We start from the raw sequence: 24,592 nt of genomic DNA, 5'->3' as shown, positions 1-24,592 counted from the left end.
TATGCTGATTTGCTGCTCAAGAAACATTTCTTATTATTATCAATGTTGGAAACAGTTGTGCTGCTTAATATTTTTGTGGAAACCATGATACATTTTAGGATTCTTTGATGAATAGAAAATTCAAAAGAACAGCATTTATTTGAAATAGTAAAGCCATTTATAGGCTGCGTCCAAAATCGTAAAAATGCTGCTTTCGGAGGATGCATTCAAAGGTATGAAAGCTTCAAGGCACGTCAGAATCTAATGTTAGCTTCACTTCCTGTCTCCTGAGATACCTTCTGAAGGCAGCATAGATGTATCCGTCACTGCCTTTGATATCCCACAATCCTATTAAACCGTTACGCTGCCTCAGAAGTCTGTCCGAAATCAGTTTCAACAAGTCAGCTGCCTAAATTTTCAGACACAGCCATAATGTTACAAAAGATTTGTCACTTTTGATACTTGCAAAAAAAAAGTATTAATTTCTTTAAAAAAATATTACTGTACACTACCATTCAAATGTTTGGGTTCAGTATGTCTAAATTGTGTTTAATCATCATGGAGGAAATCTCTGGTTTAACTTTGAGCACAAATTTGATATGAATATAATTTTAATAATGATTAATCATAAAATATCTTACCACATAATTGCATAATTGGCTTGTCAGTATCAAGAAATCTAGAGAGCCATGTGAATTACTTTGGCCTTGAGAGTAAATTTACATAACTTGACTTCAACTGTCATTTGAATGTTTAATGAAAGTCTCTGCTCTAATTTTAATGCCTCTAATAATTATGTAAATAGAGTTAACCCTTCCCAATGCTCTTGAAACCTGTTAGTGAAGTCTAACAAGTGTATTGGTCAAAGTCAAACAGTGGTCTGTCAATGAGCCTGTCAGTGGCCTGCCTAATTTGTTTAGATATTATTAAGCACTGGTTTACACATGGAATGTTGATTACTGAGCATTCAAGGTAAATCATAAGCAACAATCATCATCTGAAGCTGTTCTGCATTGTTAAAGGATGAGTTGAATGAGGTCTGTGTGTAGTTTCCCACCACTGTTAACCAATGCAAAGCTGTCAGAAGAAGATTTAGACTCGTAATCATGCACTCACACGGTGATGTGCAAAATACTCTGTGTTAATCAGATATAAGTGATGATTAACATCGTGAGCTGGGGCAAATTCCAATCGGAAGAAAGCATCCTATGCCCTACTCACTCCGAAAGGGAGAGCCTTTGAAGTGGGGACTTTGGAGGGAACAGGGCACTTCTTTACTTCAGGCCCTGCATGTAGTCACATTTACCCAACGCATCTACTATTAAACACATTTCTTACCTATGAAACTTATTTAAACTTAAAATTGACAAAAATGTGTGTAATATATCACACAAAACAGCTTGAATAACTCTGTTTATACATGTTAACTCAAACTCTCCCACATGAGGATCATGAGGATTCGTCACCCTGGGTCACATGACCATACTTCCTTTAGGTGACCTTCGCTAACAGACTTGTGGAAGGGCCCTACATGAAGGGATTCAGTTTGTAACACCCCTTCCAATGGCGTCCCCTTCCCAAAGTGCCTTTCAAGGGTGCAAAAACGCAGATTGGAATTCGCCCCTGTAAAGAGGGAGTATGCAGGAACAAGAACACAAACAGGCCTGCGGTATAAGCAAAAGACCAACCACTCCGCTCGTGTGTTCCTCATATGAGGTGCCGGAGGCTACACTGTCAGATCTGTCTCAAAAGAAACAGGTCAAAACTTACTGAATGAGGCCAACACAGGTTGCTTGAAGGGTATCTCTCGCCAAAATGCAACCGAGGGTCTTTTTGTTAAATCTACCCGAGGCGAACTTTCGTTTAAAAGCATAAATAGAATGGAAACGCCACTTTTAAGTTTGACCGTATTTTGGTTTTCGGTCAAATTGCCTGTTGAATGGGAATGCATGGGGCACTACTTAGCCTGGTTAAAACCAGACCCTTCTCAGTTGAAACTGAGTATAGGGTCTGGCGAAGCTATGTAGACAAATCATTTCCAAAGGGGCGTCACCAACCGACGTAGCTCAAATTCCTCTGGGCGCAATTGGATAGTCATAAAACCAATCAGATCGATGAAGGAGATGACGTATGCTTCGAGTGTTGTTCTTTGCTCCGGTTTTAACGAAAACGGTAAGTTTAAATCGCTCAAAACAGACGCGATAACTGATTCGTTTATATACTGTCTATGATTCGAACGAGTGATGTTCCACGGCGGCATCCATCTTTGTAATGAAATCTCCTTCAGCGTCGCTGCGCTGTCGTCATCATGTAAATCCCTCCCCAAACGTTTCTGATTGGTGCCGCGATTTCGGCGGCACAGAAATGAGTTTGAATGGGCTCTTCTCCAGACTATCCTGGAGAGAGAATTAAAATTCGCCGGAAGTAGTCTGGGTTTTCCCAGGCTAGGCACTACTATGATAGCATCAAAAATCGCTATTTTTAAAACACGAAGGCGGCTCAACACAACACGAAACTTATTAAGTATCACCAGGGGCTCTGCACATGAACTCGAGCATTGAGAACATTGTTTGTGTACACAGAGTTTACTAAAAATAAAGATTTTAAACAACTCACTGTATCTGTGTCCGCCGGCATTTTGTCAGTCAAAAATAGTCGATCTCCGAATGCAACGTAACAGGGAGGAGAGTAAAGATGGAAAGCTCCTAAAGCTTAGTTCCATATAAATTCAGGGATAATTTGTTGTTTTGTCGTTAGTGAAAATCAATATTGACCTTGTATTTGAAAAAAGATGCTCATATAAGAAACAGTACTAAAATTCAGAGTCAGTTCATTCGCATTCAGAGATCGACTATTTTTGACTGTCAAAATGCCGGCGGACGGAAACAACAACGGCTACAGCGAGTTGTTCAAAATCTTTATTTTTAGTAAACTCTGTGTACACAAACAATGTTCTCAATGCTCGAGTTCATGTGTAGAGCCCCTGGTGATACTTCTAAGATAGCATCAAAAATCGCTATTTTTAAAACACTAAGAAGGCTCAACACAACATGCTTTGCTTGAAGTGCCCCGAGCCCTCCCATTTAAAAGGCAATTTGACCAAAAACGAAAATACGGTCAAACTTAAAAGTGGCGTTTCTATTCTAATTATGCTTTTAAACGAAAGTTTGCCTCGGGTAGATTAACAAAAAGACCCTAGGTTGCATTTTGGCGAGAGATACCCTTTGAAAGAAACCCACACAAAGAAATGCCTTATGAGAAGAAATGCTTATAATGCTGCAGTATAAAAGTATTTTTTAAGTATGTGACTAATGAACTGTCACCAACCTGACTTTAAGGGCCTTCACAGGGATTCCCAGGTGACCACTACCTTCAAAGGGGATCTCTATTCGTCCTGCCTCCATCATGCGCTGTGCTTCCTGTGCAGACACATTAAGACAAGAAAGGTGCTTAGTAAAAAAAATCTATTAAGATGGAGCTTCAGAAATATTCTAAACCTGCTTATCATCAGGAGAAGTAAAACAAAGCATCACATTGATGTTAAATGCAAATGAAGAGGTACAGGAGAGCAATCTTTAAAATTTCAGTCTAATTACTGATCAAATACCTCTTTTGCTTTTTTCTTTTTGTCATCTTCCTTTTTCTTCTTGCTTTCTGGCATTAGGTCATCCAACCAGCTAAGCTCCCTCTTCGTAAAGCAGAAATCTAGAAGCTTCCGCACAAATACCAGAGCAAGAACCTACAGAAGATGAATACAAGAACTGAGTAAAAAAATAAAAATAATAAATGCAACAATGGATGATGAGCAGTGCAATCTGAATGAAGATTAACAAAAAATCCCCATTTCAAAATGCAATCTACGAGCATGCAGAGACCGAATCCAATTTTGTGCTGCTTTTTGAGGAAATTCTGCAAAAAACTTGGTTAAAACTGAGTATACTTTGTACTTAACCCTGTAGCCGAGAGCCGATAGTGTAATAAATGTGACATTTAAACATTTAAATTCAGAAAGCTATGCAAGTAATATGCAATAATGAAGTTATGGTGCATATTATTTATATATGTCACTTTGAAAGTACTGTGTTCTTGCGCCTTTTTCACGTTGCAAGTAAAATTACATTTAAATCAACAATATCTGTTTATGTACTACAGAATTTTACTGGATTACACTTGAAATCCCATTTCTCTACCCCAAAAAATACATATTTTTCTCAACTTCTAATCCTTTTTTTTTTTTTTTTGGACCTTTATTTAACCAGGAAAGTCTCTCTGAGATTAAAAATCTCTTTCACAGGAGAGTCCTGGCCAAGAATGGACAGCAGTTACAGTCACAACTTACAGATTAAAACAACAAATATACAATTAAAACACTTAAAAACAATTGCAAATCAATGAGTCTTCTTCGAGTGACCGAATAATAGATTTAAAATGTTCCATAGGCACCAGAGTTTGTCATTTCAATTTCGTTTGGAGTAAATTCCATTCAAATGGAGCTGCGTACATAAAAGCCCTTTTTCCCAGTTCAGTTCTTACAAATGGAACAGAGAGAGTAAAACAATTATCAGACCGGAGGGAATATTTCCCAACACTTTTCTTTTGAATTAGACAACCTAGATACAAAGGCAACAACCCCAGAATAGTTTTATAAATAATTAGGTAATAATGAATTTTCCTTCTAATAGACAAAGATGGCCAGGCTACTCTATTATACAATATACAATGATGAGTTAAAGGTTTGCAGTCTGATATAAATCTTAAAGCGCTGTGATAAACAGCATCCAAAGAAGAAAGAAGTTGAGAGGAAGCAAATTGATACACCACATCACCATAATCGAGTACAGGCAAGAAAGTAGCAGAAACTAACCTCTTTCTTACATTAAATGAAAAACAAAACTTGTTTCTAAAATAAAACCCAAGCTTTATTTTAAATTTTTTCTTTAAATTAGTTATTTGAGACCCAAAAGATAATTTATCATCGATAATGATGCCAAGATTCTTTTACTAACTCAAATCACATTACCTCGCGAAGTCTGGAGAGGAATAAAATTGTCTACCACCTGTTTCGAGCTTGAGAATAACATGATTTTAGTTTCATCTACATTCAGAACAAGTTTTAGTGTATGAAGCCGAGACTGAATAACATCAAAAGCCGCTTGAAGCTTAAGCAAGGCTTGCTGTTTCGAAGGTGCACCACAATACATGACAGTATCATCTGCGTAAAAGTGAAAATTAACATCTTTATATATCATAATCAATACTGTTTATGTAGATAGTGAATAAAAGAGGCCCCAACACGGATCCTTGAGGAACACCTTTAACAATCTCCAATAGCACAGAATGGGGGAATGTTACTCTAAGACAGCAGATGGCGCTTGTGGAACAGCAGAAATGCAGCCGATACCCCCGTAACCCCATGAACAAAGCAGGCACTGGTTTCTGCTTCTGGACAGTATTTAAATGTTTCAAACAGACATTACAATTTTTGTATTCGCTATGTTCATCACAGCACCAAATACTTGAAGACTTAATAGGCTATTTATTTTCAAACTTAAACATTTTTACATTTTAACCTGGACTAAAACATGGCCTAGATATTGACTGAAAATGTTTCTTATTCTTTATTAGTTCCATTAATTAACATCAACTAACAAAGAAAAATACTTCTAAAGCATGTATTAAACTTAGTTAATGTTAAGTTTATTTACTAATACATTATTAAAATCAAAAGTTGTATCTGTTAATATCTAATGGACCTGAGCTAAGATGAACAAACATAGTACAGTTGTATTTTTATTAACCAACATTAACAAAGAATAATAACTACTGTAACAAACGTAGCTATTGTTCAGTGTTAATGTTAATACATTAACTAATGGGACCTTATTGTAAAATGTTACCTATTGGTCTTTATTTTCCATGTATCCTTGTATCACTTTATTACGGTTTTACTTCATAAAACTGCATTGCACCCATAAAGGTTTTTTATGCACTCTGACATTTTTTTACTTAAATTTTGTGTGGCAAAGCATAATCCAATCAAATTTGAGACGCATTGGAATTAAAGTGTAAATGCCTTTTGTGTATTTGATCTTTTTTAGCCAAACTGCATGTTAATGCCAGGTGTAAAGGGAACCTATGAGTGGGTGAGACTTCATATTTACCATCATAGGGAAGACCACCGCGGCAGCAGTCGCTTTGATGACCCACAGCAGCACCAGGCAGGTGAGCTGAACTATTGTGAATATGTGAACCTTCCACAGCGGCACGTATCTCAGGTAGATCAGGTCAGGCTGGTGCTTTGCAGGCATCCCAAACAGCTTAATACGGTCAAAGAACTGCAGTGCAATGAATACAAACAACATGACCACAAATTCATCAGTCTTAGATTGAGCTGCCTTTGTGAAAAAGACCATCAGTCCTGTATTGTGAATATGAAAGTGCACTAACCTGTATGCCTTTGAGTGAGGACACACCCATGTAGAGGAACACTCCATACAACACAGGCATTGGTATAAACTATGAAGATATTACAAAAAAAAAAAAGGGAAAAAATACCATTAACCCTGTAAAGCCTGACATAAATAATAGTCCAAATTTTTGTTTAAATGAAAGTTTAAACAAAATATTAAAACAAATAAATATTTCAAATGTGCAAATACCGTATGTTTTTATAAAGTATCATATTCGATACATCAGGCTTTTAAGGCTCATATAGTATGATATAGGATTTTATTTAGAGGCCCAAACTGTGCAAAAATAAGCAATTTGTTGCAGTTGCTGATATTTATATGGCCAAAAAGTAAAATGAAATTCTGATAGCTTATAATGTATATCACTGAGATCTTTATAACAGTATACAGTAGCAGACAACTTGCATAAAACTTAATATATTTTTACATGATTTTTCCAAAAAGTGATGTATGGATAATCAAGTAAACCTAAATTGCTTCAGTTCAGCAAGTGTTCATCTTGAAATATTAAGTATTTTTACTTTATATAATATCTATGTTATCTTTAATTAAATCAGTAAAGATTTCACAGCAAAAGGACAAATGACCTGAAGGAGGACCTTTTTAGAATTATACTAAAAGCTATCAATCAGACGACAGAGGGCATGTAGTAGATTGTGTACGACAGGTTTTTCAGAAAAGTTTTGATCATGTTGATAATTTAGAGGCCTTAGATTTTTGTGCATCAAATATGATACAGTAGAATTTTTATACATACATTTTATAAAAAAACAATTCTGCACTATAAACTAAGCGTACCTTTAGAATAGATGTCATAAAGACAGAGAGACCCATAAGCACAAAGATCATGAGTCCGGTAACCCTCTGCTCACGGATGCCGAGGAACTTGGGCTGCTCTCCCGGGGCCGAACACTCCGACTCCACCTTCAGGCTGTTGACGTGAGAGATGGAGAGGACAGTGGCAGCGACGAACCAGGGCAAGCCCATCACAGAACACACGCCGAGCATCACGGCCACCACCAAAAGGTCAAGATGATACCCACCGCCTTTCTGCAGCAGAACAGAACCATGAGCACCAGCACCACTGCAGTGCTCTGATAGGCTGGATTAGGTGTTTAACTGACCTTGAGCTTGTGTTCTTTACGATTGATGATGACAGCGGTGATCTGCTGATCCATGAAGATGAGGATGGTGCACAGGAGGGCAGGGATGGCTGCTGCTATCAACGTCCATGTGGGGTTATCACCCAGAGGTGAGATCAGCCATCCCCGATTCTTAGAGGTGGGCTACGGGACAGAAGAAAAACACTCTTTTTATGATAAACATAAAATGTGATTTATTAGGGGTGCACAATTCTTGTGCCATTTCGGTTATCAGAACCGGTTTTATTTATTGGTATCGGTCGATGTCGGATATTTTAGTGTACATTCTCCTTTCTCATATTTTTACATGTAGATCATCTTTGGCGTGATTTAATGCTCAAATAGCACTAATAATTTAATAACACAGTTAAATCTTTTTCAGATATCTAAATGAATATCAGTTTTTCATACAGTACATCATGTCGTGATGCCCAAATTCACTTGTAACATTTAAAATGATTAATTTTAGTTTTAAGTGCTTTTATTTTTTATATTGGTGCTCAGGAAACTTCTTTATCAATGTTGAAAACTGATTAACAGCTGGTTAATATTTTTTGTGGAAATCATGATAAAAACTATTTCAGGATTCTTTGATGAATAGAAAGTTCAAAAGTACAGTATTTATCATGATAACTCTCAGAATAGTAAGTTTTAGCATGTTATTGAATATGGCAATGTCAATGTATTTGGTCTTGGCAGGCTTTATAGAAAAACAGGACAAGAGAGGTTAAATCAATAGTCAAAGCCCAGCATGATAACAGACAACAGAAACAGCTGGGGTGGTTTTAGAGTCAACTACACCCTGCTAAGTGTGTTTTCTGTTTGTTTTGGGCTGCTTACAACAAATTTGACCATTCAGATGATGATACACTCATTACAACTCTTTTTGGAGATATAAAGCTGCATAAGTAACTTCTCTGAGAAATATTGACTCCAACTTTTCTTAGTAAAATAAACATGGAGCAAATTTGGGGGAGTGGAAACAACGGTCAAAAGTCCAAAAACCCTAAAACCAGCCAAACATGTTTTCTTGCATTGAGTTTAACGACTCATCAGATTACGATGAACAAAAAAAAAAATAGAAAATACCATTTACAGTACCTCAAATCTATCTGGGACATGTAGTTTAGGAGAGGGGATGCCCACCAAGTAATCAACCAAGGCCATAATCATGATGGTTATAAAAACAGCAAAGTCACTGATGGAAGAGCGAACCTGTAGTAGAGGATGGAAACTAAGCGTTAGAGTAAATGACACTGTATCAGCACATGGTCAGGTGGAGGAATGACTCTACTGACCTTAGTGGGGAAATATCGCTTGGTCTTGAACTGCTTGAGGAACGATGACAGGAAGAAAGTGGTGAAGAAGAGAATGACTGACCAGAACAATACATCAGGGATGTACGGGCCATTATATCCACAAGCAGGACCCACAAACTCGCCTTGGAGTACCTTGCAATCCTTTAAAGAGAGGGAGAAAATGACAATTACAACAAATAATAATTAAAGATGTTATTTATTTAGATATGGATACTCTTTTAAAAAAATCATCGTTTTTTATTAAATGAAATATAAATGCATATAGTGTTTTCTTTTTAGGTGATATTTCAAACAGGTCAAGCTTCGATGATCAAGAAATTCTCTTGAACAAAAAATGAAAATTATTTTACTTTTATACTACAATAGTATACCTATTGTATACCAATAGTATACCCACCTCGGGTGTGCATTATTTTTCTAATAATTCAACGGCCTGTCGTCAATTATTCCTTACTTATTAAAGGTTCCATATAGATTTGATTTAGGAATAAATATGCTGTTAAGAAGTAGTTTAGTCATTTACTAATAAACGAGAATCTGGAAACTGGACACCTATTCTGATGTCTTTTTAAATTGGACAGAAAACAATGATAAAATAACTATTTTAAGTATGTGTAAATGCCGTTAATAGTATTTCATGTTAAAAGACACTTACACAGTAGTCTGAAAATATGAAATGCTTACTTTCACATTAAGCTCACTCCAGTTAATGGTCTCAGGAGTAAACCCTGACTGATTCCATGCCTGTACCATCTCCTCTGTGGTATTGGCTGGAGGTGAACACTGACATCTGAGGGAACAAATATTAAATAATTAGAATTAACGGGTCAAGTTTATGTTTAATCTAGCCTCTGAATATATGGTCTATTTATACACCAAGTTAAATACTTCCTTACGTGTAAAATGTGAGGTTGTCCAAATTGTCATGCATGTTGATAGGGTACATCTCCCCCAGTTGGAAGAGTTTCTCCAAGGCCTCATAGATGAAAATGATGCAGATGAGAGCAGCGAAGGCTTCCTCTGTGAATCTTGTTATATAGCACACCAGAGAGCTGGCGTCTGTGGCAACCAGCACAAGGCACAAGAAGGCCGTCCACAGGCCAATGCTAGTGCGCAGAGGGAGGTAGGACAGATTGTAGTCACTGTAGAGAGACAAATAGACATGTTATATGTTGCTCTTTGTAAAGGCATCTGCTAAATTAAGAAATATAAATATCTTCTACTGTCTGGATTATTCATGTAATCAGGAATGTGTTTTTCTTAACTTCAATATAGAGCCAAGCCAAGCAAATGACGCATATTTAAACACTTCAAACAGTAGAATTAAACAAGTAGGATTAAAATGAGGCTATGCTGAACTTAAATGTGTTTGTTTGTATCTCCAGAGCGTTGTGCCAACTCTTTTCTGCACCAGTAGATGGCGCCACGGTATGTATGGTTTAAAAATCAGCCTATCCTAAGAGAAAACAATCTCTGACAACTGAAAAGACTGAGTAGTATTTACTCTTTACTGAAACTTTTTTAATGGGTAGTTGATGAAATGTCAAGCAATGACTGCACTGTGACAGGTCACACTTAATTTAAAACTTTTTTTAAACAATAGTTTGTTACAAGCCAATCATTTGGACAAACAGTTAGTGCTGATGTTTCATATAAACATCTGAAATTTCATTAAATCATGAGTTTGTCAGCGATATAAACTGAATTGATTCATTAAGATGAACCGTTTGAACTGAATTAATAGAATGTGATACTGCAATAAAAATCTATATCTTATAAACAAACATAAAATAAACATACATACATACATACATACACTCACCTAAAGGATTATTAGGAACACCATACTAATACTGTGTTTGACCCCCTTTCGCCTTCAGAACTGCCTTAATTCTACGTGGCATTGATTCAACAAGGTGCTGAAAGCATTCTTTAGAAATGTTGGCCCATATTGATAGGATAGCATCTTGCAGTTGATGGAGATTTGTGGGATGCACATCCAGGGCACAAAGCTCCCGTTCCACCACATCCCAAAGATGCTCTATTGGGTTGAGATCTGGTGACTGTGGGGGCCATTTTAGTACAGTGAACTCATTGTCATGTTCAAGAAACCAATTTGAAATGATTCGAGCTTTGTGACATGGTGCATTATCCTGCTGGAAGTAGCCATCAGAGGATGGGTACATGGTGGTCATAAAGGGATGGACATGGTCAGAAACAATGCTCAGGTAGGCCGTGGCATTTAAACGATGCCCAATTGGCACTAAGGGGCCTAAAGTGTGCCAAGAAAACATCCCCCACACCATTACACCACCACCACCAGCCTGCACAGTGGTAACAAGGCATGATGGATCCATGTTCTCATTCTGTTTACGCCAAATTCTGACTCTACCATCTGAATGTCTCAACAGAAATCGAGACTCATCAGACCAGGCAACATTTTTCCAGTCTTCAACTGTCCAATTTTGGTGAGCTCGTGCAAATTGTAGCCTCTTTTTCCTATTTGTAGTGGAGATGAGTGGTACCCGGTGGGGTCTTCTGCTGTTGTAGCCCATCCGCCTCAAGGTTGTGCGTGTTGTGGCTTCACAAATGCTTTGCTGCATACCCCGGTTGTAACGAGTGGTTATTTCAGTCAAAGTTGCTCTTCTATCAGCTTGAATCAGTCGGCCCATTCTCCTCTGACCTCTAGCATCAACAAGGCATTTTCGCCCACAGGACTGCCGCATACTGGATGTTTTTCCCTTTTCACACCATTCTTTGTAAACCCTAGAAATGGTTGTGCGTGAAAATCCCAGTAACTGAGCAGGCCCATCTGGCACCAACAACCATGCCACGCTCAAAATTGCTTAAATCACCTTTCTTTCCCATTCTGACATTCAGTTTGGAGTTCAGGAGATTGTCTTGACCAGGACCACACCCCTAAATGCATTGAAGCAACTGCCATGTGATTGGTTGATTAGATAATTGCATTAATGAGAAATTGAACAGGTGTTCCTAATAATCCTTTAGGTGAGTGTACATGCATACAGTCACTAATTGCAAATTATATCATTTGAGAATAATGCCTGAGGTATAGAATAAGGAGAAAGGAATGACACTATAAGGAGCGAATAAGGAGTGACACTCTATTGAAAGTGAGTCTCTCTCACCTGCAGAACTTAAAAAGAATTTTCTCAAAAACTAGAACTGGCCCAGTGCTGCCCAGGATAGTGAGAGGCTGACCAGAAAACAGAGAGAAGGCCACACCGGTCAGTGACGCTCCAAACAGAGACTCAATGGCACTCTAAAACAAAAGCAGACAAAAAGGATTGTCATCAAACTGTGGGAGAGTTTCAAGCAAAGAAAACAGCATTCTGTGGAAGTAGAAATTAAACATTTAAGGCACAGGAAAGGGCTACTCTCAGAGCTTTAATCCTCCATTGATCTTTCCAGGCAGAGCCTACAAGTCTGACTCACTATGTTGTTTTTGGTGGCTTCCCCCAGAAGGCCTCCGAAGGTGATGACGGGGGACATGCAGGCGCAATAGAGGAAAAGGATGGAAGCTAAACACTGCAGGCTGATAGCGTCCTTCACATCTCTCCAGTAAAACGGAGCTTTCCGCCTCACATCTAGCACCAGACCCCCGAATATCCTGTGACAATTGAATGACAAAAAAATTCAACCAGGTCATATTTCCAAAAGCAGTGAGTAAAATAAATAATAATTTGAAGATGTCAAACAAACAACAGTAATAATAGTGTTGTTATTTAAAAGTAAACATACACACTTCATTATAATAAAATAGAAAATAAGCATCACTGTTGGTAATTACAGTGGAGTTAACTATGTAAAGTCACTACATTAAAAGGAAATAAAATTAGGAAATGCATTTGAAAATGATATTATTTCTCATTTTGTTCTAATGGCTGTTTGGGTGTGCTCTTAAAACACGTCTTAATGAACGGCACTCTTACACAACCGTCTCTGGCCGGCCACTTAAGCTGCACATCAGAGGGGCGCCACTGTTAAATCTACTGCCTTTATTCAATACCTCCGACATGAAAGGCTTAGATAATTTGCACCATAAAAACATTTTTACCCCCCTCCACTTAATGCGTTTATAATAAGGTCCTCCTTCATCAAAAGAGACTTAAGTAAATCCAACATTACCCTCTCTCTCTCTCTCTCTAACACTGTGATCAGCAGGGTTCAGCTTTGACACGCATTCATTCGCATGTCCTTAAAGTCCAGATACCTTAATGGCTTAATGTAAGAGCACAACACATCTAAGCATGTCATTTATATAAACCCATCAGCCATATTTAGGGAATCATACATAACAGAATCTCAATGTTGAAGCCTCATATGAATCCATATGAAAACTTTTATGACCAACTTATAATATGGGTGATGTGTGTAAAAGAGTGTGCAGTATATAAGTGATGAGGTTGTACTAGCTCTGACCGTCCTGTCCTCTTGAGTTCAGGTCCAGTGTGGTGTTCCTCTTCATTGATTATCTCTGATAGTGGAGCAGAGCCATTAGGCATGGAAGGCATCTTTCTCTTCTCCTGCAGCCATGAAATTGAAACAACAAAATGTAAGAGGCTAAAAAAAAAGAGCAACAACATCACCCTGTTAACCCTGTGGCTCATGGCTGGCTTCTTGCAGTGATTAAACCAACAACCTTCTGGTTACCACCTCTGAGCCATAAGCACTACTCTACAACAGCCCCAACTCCATATCTTCTCAGGCGATGATTACCTGAGACGGGACGCTCTTAGGCGGCTCGATTCGTATCGTGGGGTCCCATTCTCCTGGAGGCAGCACTGTCACCTGGTCCAAGAACTCATCAATGCCAGACAGAAGGTCATTCCTGTCTTTGGCTTTGTACGCGACATCATGAAAGATCTGTCATGGTGTTAGAGAAGGCATGAGCATGCAGTTATGCAGACGTAAATGGAACTGCTGCAATCTTAAATTTGTGATTATGAGTAAAGACAGTCTGAGCATAATTCAAAATCATCTCATACAGATCTACAGATCAAAAGTTTGGGGTTTCATGTTTTTTGAAAGTCTCTTTAGCTCACCAACGCTTCAATAATTTGATCTAAAGTATAGTAAAAACAGTATTGTGAAATTTCACTTTTCACACATATTCTAAAGTATAATGTATTGTTGTGATGGCAAAGCTGAATTTTCAGCATCATTACTCCAGTCTTCAGTGTCACACGATCCTTTAGAAATCATTCTAATATGCTGATCTGGTGCTCAAGAAGCAGTTCTTATTATTGTCAATGTTGAAAACAGTGGTGCTGTTTAATATTTTTGAGGAAAGCATGATCAATTATTTGATGTATAAAAAGTTAAAAGAACCATAGTTTATCTGAAATAGAAATCTTTTGTAACATCATGCCTTTACGGTCACTTTTAACCAATTTAATGCATCCTTGCTGAATAGAAGTTTTTTGTTTTTTTTACTTACTCCAAACAGAGGTTTTTCTGAACACAATTAAAATGCTACTGAAGGCTTAAAGCAGGTTTATCCTGATCTTTATGGACTTTTGTCAGGGTAGATGCCATATTTAATCTGACATGAATGAAATCGAGGCTGTGAGGTTCAAAAGTCTGTCCAATATGCCGAACTGTAGTGTAACTTGTCATCAATTGTTCAACTAAGGTCGGAGCCATATACTTGTGGGCAGCACGTGAAGGCTTTGTGGTTCAGAATCGTTATGGTAATTACAAAATAATCCTAATTTGCAAGATGCAAAGGTTGTAAAAAATCAGACATGCCCTATAAACTTAACACAATACAACTTATTATTGAATGGGGTGTACTTTATCTCTCACAGCATTGTATTCATTCAAATAAAATTATATTTACATTTATGCATTTTACAGATGCTTTTAAATCAAGGTATACATTTTTTTCAGGTCATGAATTCTCTGGGGATTGAACCCACTACTTTGACGTCACTAGGGACATGCTCTACCGTTTGAGCTACAGGAACGCAGACTAAGAAATACAGCATTGTTCAAGGGAGAAGCCTCACCTCATCTGTCATTAAAGTAGCTATAGACCTGCCAATCTCATGGTATTGGCCCCCTTTACCGAAAGGTCCCAACAGCAAGAAGAGAAACCTGTAAATAAGTTGAGGAAATAAATGAAACTGCAAGAAAAGATTGCATAAAAGGCTTCACATACATACATACCATAAGAAGAAACCTACTGAAGTCTCGCTGAAGTGTTATTTGTGTGCATTTATGTAAATGAAACTTATGTTTTCATGGGTGCTTGAGTGCTACCTTGTTGGAACAGGAACTTCGGTCAGTCCAGTGAGAAGAACAGCAGGTGAGAGACGGATGAAGGCAATGATTGGACGCTCAAGGAAATCAACTTCCCCCACCAAAACATTCGAAGCCTCAGCGCCTGGAGGAATTTTCTTCATGAAATTCATGTCCACCTTAAGAGCACAAAAATGTAAAGATCAGGTACATAGTGCTGACATTGTGTGTTTCTTCATGAACCTCAAGAATGGGGTATTGGTTTGCTGGGAGTGTGCAGTTGGAGCAATGCTGCCTTCAGATGCTATCGGGATTATCGTAATAACGAGTTTCCTAGTTAAACAATTGCACATGAACGACCTCCCAAATCGTATTTACCACTGAGAATCTTGGAGATAATTTTGATGCCCAATTCCCAGAGTTGGACGTGCCATAAACTTTAAACATGGCGGAGGGGAGAATGATTTCTGCTGTGACTGGTATTCTACATCGCCTTGTATGTGAATAATCATTTGAAGCTCATTGTATGTTTTATATACAGTGAAAACAGCCTATTAGAATATGTACATGGTTGTCTATGAATGAGATGCTAAATATATAATTTGGCTGTAATACGATTTTCCCGTTAAACAGGCAAAAATAAACCTGGTCTCCTCAATGATTCCCGTTCTTTCCAACAACAAAGCATTTGAACACGACAAGCTAATAATCACAACTTCAGAAGAGGGAAGTAGGACATTTTATGATAGCATGTGAAGGCAGCATAAAGCCCAAAGTATACAGGGATGCCGTCACACTACACATTTTGTTCATTTGACTTCCATTCATACGCATGCGAATGCGTCAGACCGGAAACGCATGCTCATGCGAAAACAAAGCCACTTGAAGGCAAGCCTGCAAGGTTAGCAAAAAAAGTGTAACGCCTGTTAAAGCCGCGGTCACACTAGACTTTGAGCATGCAAAATTCCTTGGACACTGCAATGATGTCGTGCTCTCCAGCATCTTTTTTATAAACATGAATTCAAAATATAACAAATAGTAATACATTCAAAATGTAAAAATAAACAATCTACAGCTTTACTGCAAAAATTCTTCTTTTAATTCAGCAAATTGGTCATGCCGTGACGTATTGATATTCTGCTGGTCACATGTCTTCACGTGATGTGAATTTTTGAATCCGATCCATTTTTTTTAAAGGATGTCAATGGAGGAGAGGCTTTACTGCCTTGCCTAATCTTCAACATGTTTGCTCTTAAACATTAATTTTGGATTGGTCTATTTTTAGAGTTTACAACAAAAAAACACTGTTTTATAAGAGCAGACAATTGCGCAACAGGTATGATTCAGTATACGGCACTTCTCATTTATTTCTATGATATTCACAAACAGTGACTATCGACTATCACACAACTCAAAATTCAAAGACGTCAAGGATGTAATGTGATTGGTTATGAAGGCACACATGATCCAAGTTAGCCGTTACACTTTCGCCAATGGTAGAGTCACAAACCGTCGTATCACCCAATAATAAGACCATATTCAATGGAATATTTCACATTTCACAGCATCCAAAGCTCAATTTTGGAAAACTTGTTTGCAAATTGATGCGCATTCGTATCACGTGAAGACGTGTGACCAGTAAAAGATCGATATACGTCACAGCATGACCTCCTGAATTGCAAGAATGCATATTTTTGCAGTAAAGTCAAGTAGATTGTATATTTTTTTCATTTTGAATGCATTATTATGCAGGCAGTTGACACATGCACTCAAGAATGTTTCATATTTTTCAAGTGTCTCTGCTATTTTTCCTCCAGAAATTATAACCAATACAAATGTCTTTGTATTCTTTTGAACTAAAGTTGCGGCTATCTCATAACAGCCTCACACAATCGCTCGTCAATCTGGGCGTCTATTGTTGTTGCAGTCTCTGGTATTGTTTTGTTGTTCCGTCTCTTTAAATGGCCCGGGTCAGTGTTGCCAACTTATGGAACAACTGATTAGTGCAAAACAAATTCAATGCACATGTGCGATCTGCACGTACAGTACACATGTACTATTCTGGTGACATAATTTGCATCACCCGCAATGTACGCGGACCCTCGCATAAAGTATACTTTGGGCTTTTAAACCACATTCCACAGTATTACAAAAACCAGACCAGGAAATCAAACTAGTTTAGTCTAGTGATTTTTTTATTTTATTTTTTTGGTAATCATGCAGTAATTAAAAGGTTTCAAGACTTCAGGAACTAAATTTCTGCCAAACTCTGGTGAAGCCAGTTTAACATGGTTATCAATGATACTTCACATACACTATGAAACACACAAAAATAAATCTTGAACCATTGACAATGAACAAAAGCAACAATTACACAACCAGCTAATATACCAAACCACTGACATGTGAGAGAAAAGTGATATTTCACAATCCACAGGACAGCAGAATGTAGACCAGTTCAGTCTGGAGAAATGTTTTTTCTCTTAGCGAGTCACGTTTTTCTAACCAGGATCAGTATACGTGGGAAGATGTCACCTAACTCCTAACAAAATAGGACATCATCTGAAGTTGAGGGTCAATTGCAGAATGAAAATAAGTTATTGGAAAAACCCAGGTACTTTTAACACCCAAAAAAACATGGTCTAACTTCTTCCAAGACAGGTGAACATTCGTTGAAAAACAGGTTTCAATCGCATTTCAGTCTAGGGTTTCAGTGTTATTTTGAAACAAAGCTGTCATAATGAAACTATGACCGTGAGAATTTGTTTAAACCAATACTTCACTATGTTTCAACAGCAACTTCAAGTAGAGCCTCTCTTTGTCACCCTACTGGCAACAATAGCTGCAATACAATACAGCATTAATAGTCTCAATGATAATGAACATTAAACAATTTTTTTTTATATATATATTTAGAGAGTATAAACAAGTAAATAAACATGTAGTAAAATAAGTATCAACTCATTTGCAACATAATATAATACTGAAGACACTTTAAAATAAGCTTTAAATTCGTAACATTAGCAAATGCATTCGGTATCATAAAATAAATACTTCTATGAAGTAAGTAAAGCCTAATTCTAGGTTTTACAGCATGCATTAATCTAGATGTATTATGAAAAAAGAATATAAATTAACAATGAACAGTTGAAATTAACATTAAAAATAGTTTTTCACTGCCTTAGACCTAATGTTAACAAATTAAAACATAATATTATAGTAACACTTTACAATAATATCATATAAACTAAAGAATTAATCAGTTGACCGCTATTTAGGACTCACCCCAAAACTAACCTGTGTTAACATCCCACAAGAATATTGCTAACAAAATGACCATATTAAGGACAGAGATTTTGAAGTTTTTGCATTTTCCATTGTGAAGTACGGCAACATTAAAACTGCAAGACACTTCAAACATCACTTATCACGACACACAATACAGTAATCAAAACATGGTTAACCACTCAAGAACACATCACAGAAGATCAGAGCCACAAACACAACCTCATGAAGCACTCGATGACGACGACGACACACTGGAAGACAGTTATAATGGGGTAAAGACTTACTGTAGGCCTTTTGCTGCCCCTTCCCAGAGAGCTGCAACTACAGTGAAAAGAGGATTGGCTGTCCTGATACCAACCAGACAGACATGGAGAGTGTTCAGTGTTCTGAATATACCTGCCATCTTGCCATGAGACTTATGGTCAGAACTTTCCCCTTCCATTCATTAAACAGGTAATTTGATGCATTTAAAAAATGCTATTAAAATTTCGCCCTGAGGTCCACTTCAAAAATCTTTTTGCACCATTGTCCAAACAAATCGTACCTCTCCATCCCACACTTACAACCTCCGTGAAAAGCCCGAATTACATTGTGACATTTGAACAAAAGTGTTGGTGGTGAAAACAATCCCTCCGAAACTGATATGGAATTTTGGCTGATATGGACAACTGATAATTATTTATATTTTATTAAAATTCTATTAAAATTGTGATTTAAAATGTGTTTTTAAGAGCTCCAGGTTTGCTGTGCTTGTTTGTAGGGCTGCAAAATATATTGTGATTACATTTTTATTATTATTAAATAAAAAATAAACAAAATAAATATATTACTACTGTAATAAAATGATTGTATTTAAAAAAAAATTTTAATTGTATTTAATAAAAAAGAATAAAAATGTTATAGTATTGTATTATTATTTATATCCGATACCTCGTCCTGGGTCGACATTTCATTCAGTAACATTAGGCAGTTTTGATTGATATGCCGTTAAATGTTGGTTATCACGTTATTTTACATATGCATAAGATTACATAATATTGCTTGTTTCAGTTTCTTTTTCGCTTGTGTTTTGATCAGGATAAAAATCAACGTATACGTGTACATATACGCAATATGTATAATAGCGCGCCCTTCCATATAACAGTGAAAAACGGAAAGTCAGAAAATTCCGTCAATGGTGGAGAAAGAGTTGAAAGTCCAAAAGTGCTTCAAATTACACAAAGCATTATTCACAGTGCTTTCAAATATTAAAACAGGTTAAACAATCCTTCTCATCCAACAATTATTTCACAAACGGGCTTACTATGAATCACTGGGATTAAGAAATGATACATGCCACAGTCAAGTTTCTTTTATAAGAGTTAAATGACAATAGGTAGATGAACTGAAAATTATTTTTGATATTGTGTAATATAAATACTGTGTTTTTAGGTTGGTGTTTTTGGGGAGCTTGGCAGCCCCTGGTCACTGTGCACTTTAGTAGCATGGAAAATAGCATGAACATTCCTGTCCACGATCTTCTATTATGTTCCAAAGCCAAGAGAGAAAAATTATGAGGAAAATAAATGACACAAATGTCATTGTTGAACTATTCCTTTAAGCGATGCCTAGCCACAACATTTACAACAGGATGTGTTGCAGAGGAAGCTCACCTTGCTAAAGTCCACAGTGCTGTTTTCCCGGCTGCCACCAGCGCCATTCATACGGCTTTCACTGGGTTTACTGTTCTCCAGGTTCCCCGGGGCCGACTGGGGGGATGCAAGGAGACCTGTTGGGATGAAAAAAAAAAAGGGAAAGTGGTGGAGGACAGTGTTATATGTGTGTTGAGCAGGAAAGGTTAACTGCACACTTATTGTGTGGTCTAGTGTGTGGACATGCAGAGCAAGTCACATGCTTTCTGGATAACATCACACAGAAGTGTGTACGCTCGTGGATGCTATGCCGTAAGGTTGAATTGTAAACGTTTAGAAAGTGATCTTTCAGATTTTCCAACCCACAGATTTTGTTGGATAGGAATCAAACCTTTTTTATGGAATGACAGGATGAGTTTATTTGAGGAGAGCATTAAGGCTAAACCATTAAATGAGGTCACCATGAACCGTTCCTGGCTTCTGTGAGAATTTTAGCTTCACACGGCGATCGAAAAACATCTCCCAATATCCATAAAGAGGCACAGTAAAACTGTGTAGGCCTGGGGTGACATTTCATGGAAACAAGCTCTCCTGCTATCTGAGCCTGCCGCTTGACGTCACGCCAACTTAAAAATAAAGGGAGCAAAATGACCCTCCTTCTATGGTCTTCCCGGTAAACACATGGAATGGAAATCAGCCATTGCAATTGTTTAATGTCACTGCCTCCTTGCTAGCGCCTGGTCAGGCACTCAGAAGGGAGGTTTGCGTGCACGCGAGCTGCACACTCTGCCAACATGAACGCAGCAATGTGCAACATGGAGCAACTCCATGACATCACCCACTCCCATTTCAACAGGCTCAGTTTACACTTGAAGTGTACTCCAAGAGGCCAATGACCTAAAGTGTCACAGGAAACTTTCTGCTCCTCAGCATGACATCATTTATTAGCAACTGTGAGGTACTACCACCCTTTATAGTTTTCTTAATTTGTGGTGATTCGTTTTATTGATCTGGGTTCTTGTGTGCATATGCTCCAATAGCTAGAACAGAACCCTCATCGATTGTGGAAGACTTTTAACAAACCCAAGACAGTAGTATTAATAATACAAAATAAATATGTCAGAGGTGCAAATATAAACACTTTTTGAGGCCACTGTACTTCATGACATTTAAGAATGCTTAAAAGTCTGGTCTAAAATAAAATAAAACTATAAAACATCAAAGAGAACACATGAGCACTGCAGATATTCGGTATACACGTCTGCATTCTCAGGGAAAGATAAAACGGGGTGCCAAGTTTAAATGTCTCATATGGGTAGTCAAGCTCTTTTGAAATCATCTGATTGACTGGACATGGTGAAACTCAAGAAAAACCTGTGGGGACACGGTGTGACACAAGGAGACATTAAAATACTTAGGGTGAGAGAGGGAAAAGTGGGACTGAGACAGGTCAGAAAGAGACAGGAGAGTGTTGGAGGTAATGTGTTGAAAGAAGCGTGTATTACATAATCAGATTGTTTTTACTGACTAATACAATTGATTTGAATCTGCTTTTGATTATTTAAATTGATATAAATTGATTGAATTTGACTGCAGATTTGGGTTTATAATTAATGAAAAATATAGAGATTTTAAAAATATTTTATGTTAATATATTTATATAATAATATATTTTATATTTTATGGTTAAAATGCAAGCTTTTTTAATGTATAAACACACACACACACACACGTACACTTTCCTGCTGAAGTTTGAGTTAAGCGAGATGTTGGTGAGAGATTTCAGGTTTACATTTACATTATTCATTTTATATTATACATAAATTTTTTTATATATTTTTTTTTTTTACTTTTCAAAAGTTGGGGGTCAGTAAGATTTGTGTTTTAAAACAAGTCTCTTAAGCTCACAAAGTCTGCATTTATTTGATCAAAAGAGAAGAATCAACAGTAATATTGTGAAATATTACAATTTAAAATAACTTTTCTATTTTATTATGGTTTAAAATATAATTTAAGTGATGGCAAAGCAGAATCATTATTACTGTCACATGATCCTTCAGAAATCATTCTAATATGCCGATTTGCTGCTCAAGAAACATTACTTATTATTATTATCATCATCAATGTTGAAAACAGTTGTGCTGCTTAATATTTTTGTGCAAAGCTGCAAGCATGATACTTTTTTCAGGATACTTAATAGAAAGATTAAAAAAAAAAACATTTGATCAATATAATGCAGCCATGCTGAATACAAGTATTCATTTATTTAAAAAAAAAGAATAAAATCTTACTGAATAAAATAAAATAAATAAAAAGTTTTTAACAGTAGTGTATGTGCCATAATCGGACACAGTGTAGCACATTAATTTCTTATTTAATGTAATTTCTGGACTCAAACACTCATGACAAATCTAAAAAGAGTGTGAGGCTGAGCAAGTGTATCATGCAGGAGACACATCATGCTGATGGGCTGGATATTTGCCTGACTGCGGTAGGGACAATTGCTGTGCCAGCCTGTTCGGGTCATGAACCACCTTCTCATCCTGAGTGGCGAGAGACAGTGACTGCGGTTCCTCCTCCTCCTCGGGCGGGAACACCACGACCTCTGGAATGTCCTCTCTCTCTCCCCGCGCCACCAGCAGCTCAGGCCCCTGCTGAGAGGGTCCTGGGGAGCGGAGAGATGATGAAGCGCGGTGGGCGGTAGGGGGGGTGTTTTGAGGGGTGGCAGAAGGGGTGGAGTTGGCGCTGGGCAGAAGCTGGTTGAAAATGATGGAGGAACGGGAACTGCGGGAGTCTCTGGAGGGACGGCGCGAGCTGGGGGGAGTGGAGGTGGAGTAGGTACGTCTAAGGAGGGACAGACGGGAGGCAGAGAGACCCTCCCCTGATGGGACCAGTGCAGGAGGTCAAAAAGGATGAGGAAAAGTATGAAGAGAGGAAAACAAAGTAAACAAGACTGCGGATGGAATAAAATAACATTGATGAATAAAATAAAAGCAAAAATGTTGAGATGAGGGAGTTGGGAAGGTTAGAGTGAAGTGAGGACGTGAGATGGCGGCAAGAACGGAAAGTGCAAATCAGTCACGATTCAACAGCCAGAAACATGACCATCACACGCTGATCGTCAACATTATAATAAATCAGGACCGAACCCACATTCAACTCTGAGAATCAGAGCTAGGCCTGTTTCACAGAAGCAGCACTCAAGTAGCAGTTCAGAACAGAGCCAATTTTTCTAATGCAACACTCTCAACTACTGTAATACCAATACTATATTTAATCAATATAATATTTTGCTATACAAGTTATGAAGCAAAAAAAAGGAAATATTATTTTCTATGTAGGTACTACATTTGTACAGTAGGTCTGTCTGAATGACTGAATCCAAATGATCCAAGCAGTTTAAAAATAGATTTTGGTGTTTGAGTTCTGCTCAACGTATATTAATCACCATTTGTATGTAAGCTACTGTTCAAAAGTTTGGGGTCAGTAACATTTAAAAAAAATTTAATTAAGAAATTAATATTTTAATTTAAATTGTTAAAAAGTAAAAGCAAAGTTCCACTTCAAATAAATGCTGTTCTTTTGAACTTTATATTCATTCAAGCATACAGATTATTTTTATTTTTTTTATACAATATTTAATAATATTACTGTTTTTACTATATTGTTTATTGTAAGAAATGCAGCCTTGGTGGAGCACGAGAATTCTTATTTTTAAAATATATTTAAAAAAAATCCTACCGACCCCAAACGTTTTAATAATACCGTATGATGTCACTATTCATGAAAATTAGACATCAAGACGATATAAATAAATAAATATTTATAAAATATAATTAAATATATAATGTACCGTAGTAACCCATAATTATTTTCTGTATAACGCCGCTGTTCTGTCACATTTCTTGTGGAACAGGCCTTGACCATGACAACACCATGACTTGAGCTCTTTATTGATAAAGTTTTTAGTGTGAGTAAAGACAGGAAATGCATCCAACACAGCAATCAGTCAGTGAAATGCACCATGCACTTCACATTCAAACCCAATGCTTTTAGCACCGAAGAAACGGATTATCTAGTCACATACACTCCCTGCCGGACGTCTTTAACAACAGCTGGCCACAGGCACAAGGACCCTATGCACCCCTACTTTCCTTAATTTCTTGTTTTTGAGTGGGAACAAAAGATCAATAAGCAGTGGATTTAAGAGAATCTAATTAATATTAGAAAGAAAGTCAAGCACAGCAAAAGGTCTCACCATTCCTCTCAAGCAAATGCGGGTCTGAATGTTTCTTGCCTATGTCGGCGAAGGAGCGTACGAGCGGGATGCGATTGCTGAGCTTCTTCTCATTCTGGTGGTGATGCCTCTTCATCATGGCTTCCCGCACATTCTCCCTCAAACTCTCATCCAGCTGCTCGGACGCCACCATGTTGTCCAATACCATGTCTGGGAGCAGAGAGACCTTCATTATTTTAGATGTTCATTGTGTTCATGCTGA

At 37.5% G+C, this 24,592-nt stretch overlaps 1 protein-coding gene across 8 annotated transcripts in view; it reads right to left on the bottom strand.

The window, feature by feature from the left end:
• slc4a7 (solute carrier family 4 member 7) overlaps positions 1 to 24,592 on the bottom strand; it is a 48,864-nt gene that overhangs the window by 4,301 nt on the left and 19,971 nt on the right. For 2 of the 8 annotated variants that reach the window (XM_082148868.1, XM_082148863.1), the window contains exons 6-24: positions 24,352 to 24,540; positions 22,576 to 22,974; positions 20,115 to 20,230; positions 15,196 to 15,353; positions 14,943 to 15,030; positions 13,651 to 13,797; positions 13,354 to 13,457; positions 12,367 to 12,541; positions 12,060 to 12,193; positions 9,807 to 10,052; positions 9,595 to 9,700; positions 8,890 to 9,051; positions 8,693 to 8,806; positions 7,574 to 7,735; positions 7,248 to 7,499; positions 6,427 to 6,495; positions 6,141 to 6,314; positions 3,587 to 3,718; positions 3,307 to 3,398 (exon numbers count right to left, since the gene is read on the bottom strand). In XM_082148868.1, coding sequence (XP_082004994.1) covers positions 3,307 to 3,398; positions 3,587 to 3,718; positions 6,141 to 6,314; positions 6,427 to 6,495; positions 7,248 to 7,499; positions 7,574 to 7,735; positions 8,693 to 8,806; positions 8,890 to 9,051; positions 9,595 to 9,700; positions 9,807 to 10,052; positions 12,060 to 12,193; positions 12,367 to 12,541; positions 13,354 to 13,457; positions 13,651 to 13,797; positions 14,943 to 15,030; positions 15,196 to 15,353; positions 20,115 to 20,230; positions 22,576 to 22,974; positions 24,352 to 24,540 — 3,019 coding nt within the window. Of the gene's footprint in view, positions 1 to 3,306; positions 3,399 to 3,586; positions 3,719 to 6,140; positions 6,315 to 6,426; positions 6,496 to 7,247; positions 7,500 to 7,573; positions 7,736 to 8,692; positions 8,807 to 8,889; positions 9,052 to 9,594; positions 9,701 to 9,806; positions 10,053 to 12,059; positions 12,194 to 12,366; positions 12,542 to 13,353; positions 13,458 to 13,650; positions 13,798 to 14,942; positions 15,031 to 15,195; positions 15,354 to 18,746; positions 18,810 to 20,114; positions 20,231 to 22,575; positions 22,975 to 24,351; positions 24,541 to 24,592 lie in introns of all 8 variants that reach the window. The other 6 variants (XM_082148866.1, XM_082148865.1, XM_082148862.1 and 3 more) reach the window with 5 other exon arrangements.

The sequence above is a fragment of the Leuciscus leuciscus genome, assembly GCF_965113295.1.
Source record: "Leuciscus leuciscus genome assembly, chromosome: 20".
Lineage (NCBI taxonomy): Eukaryota > Metazoa > Chordata > Actinopteri > Cypriniformes > Leuciscidae > Leuciscus > Leuciscus leuciscus.
This window is presented reverse-complemented; position numbering and strand designations above follow the sequence as displayed.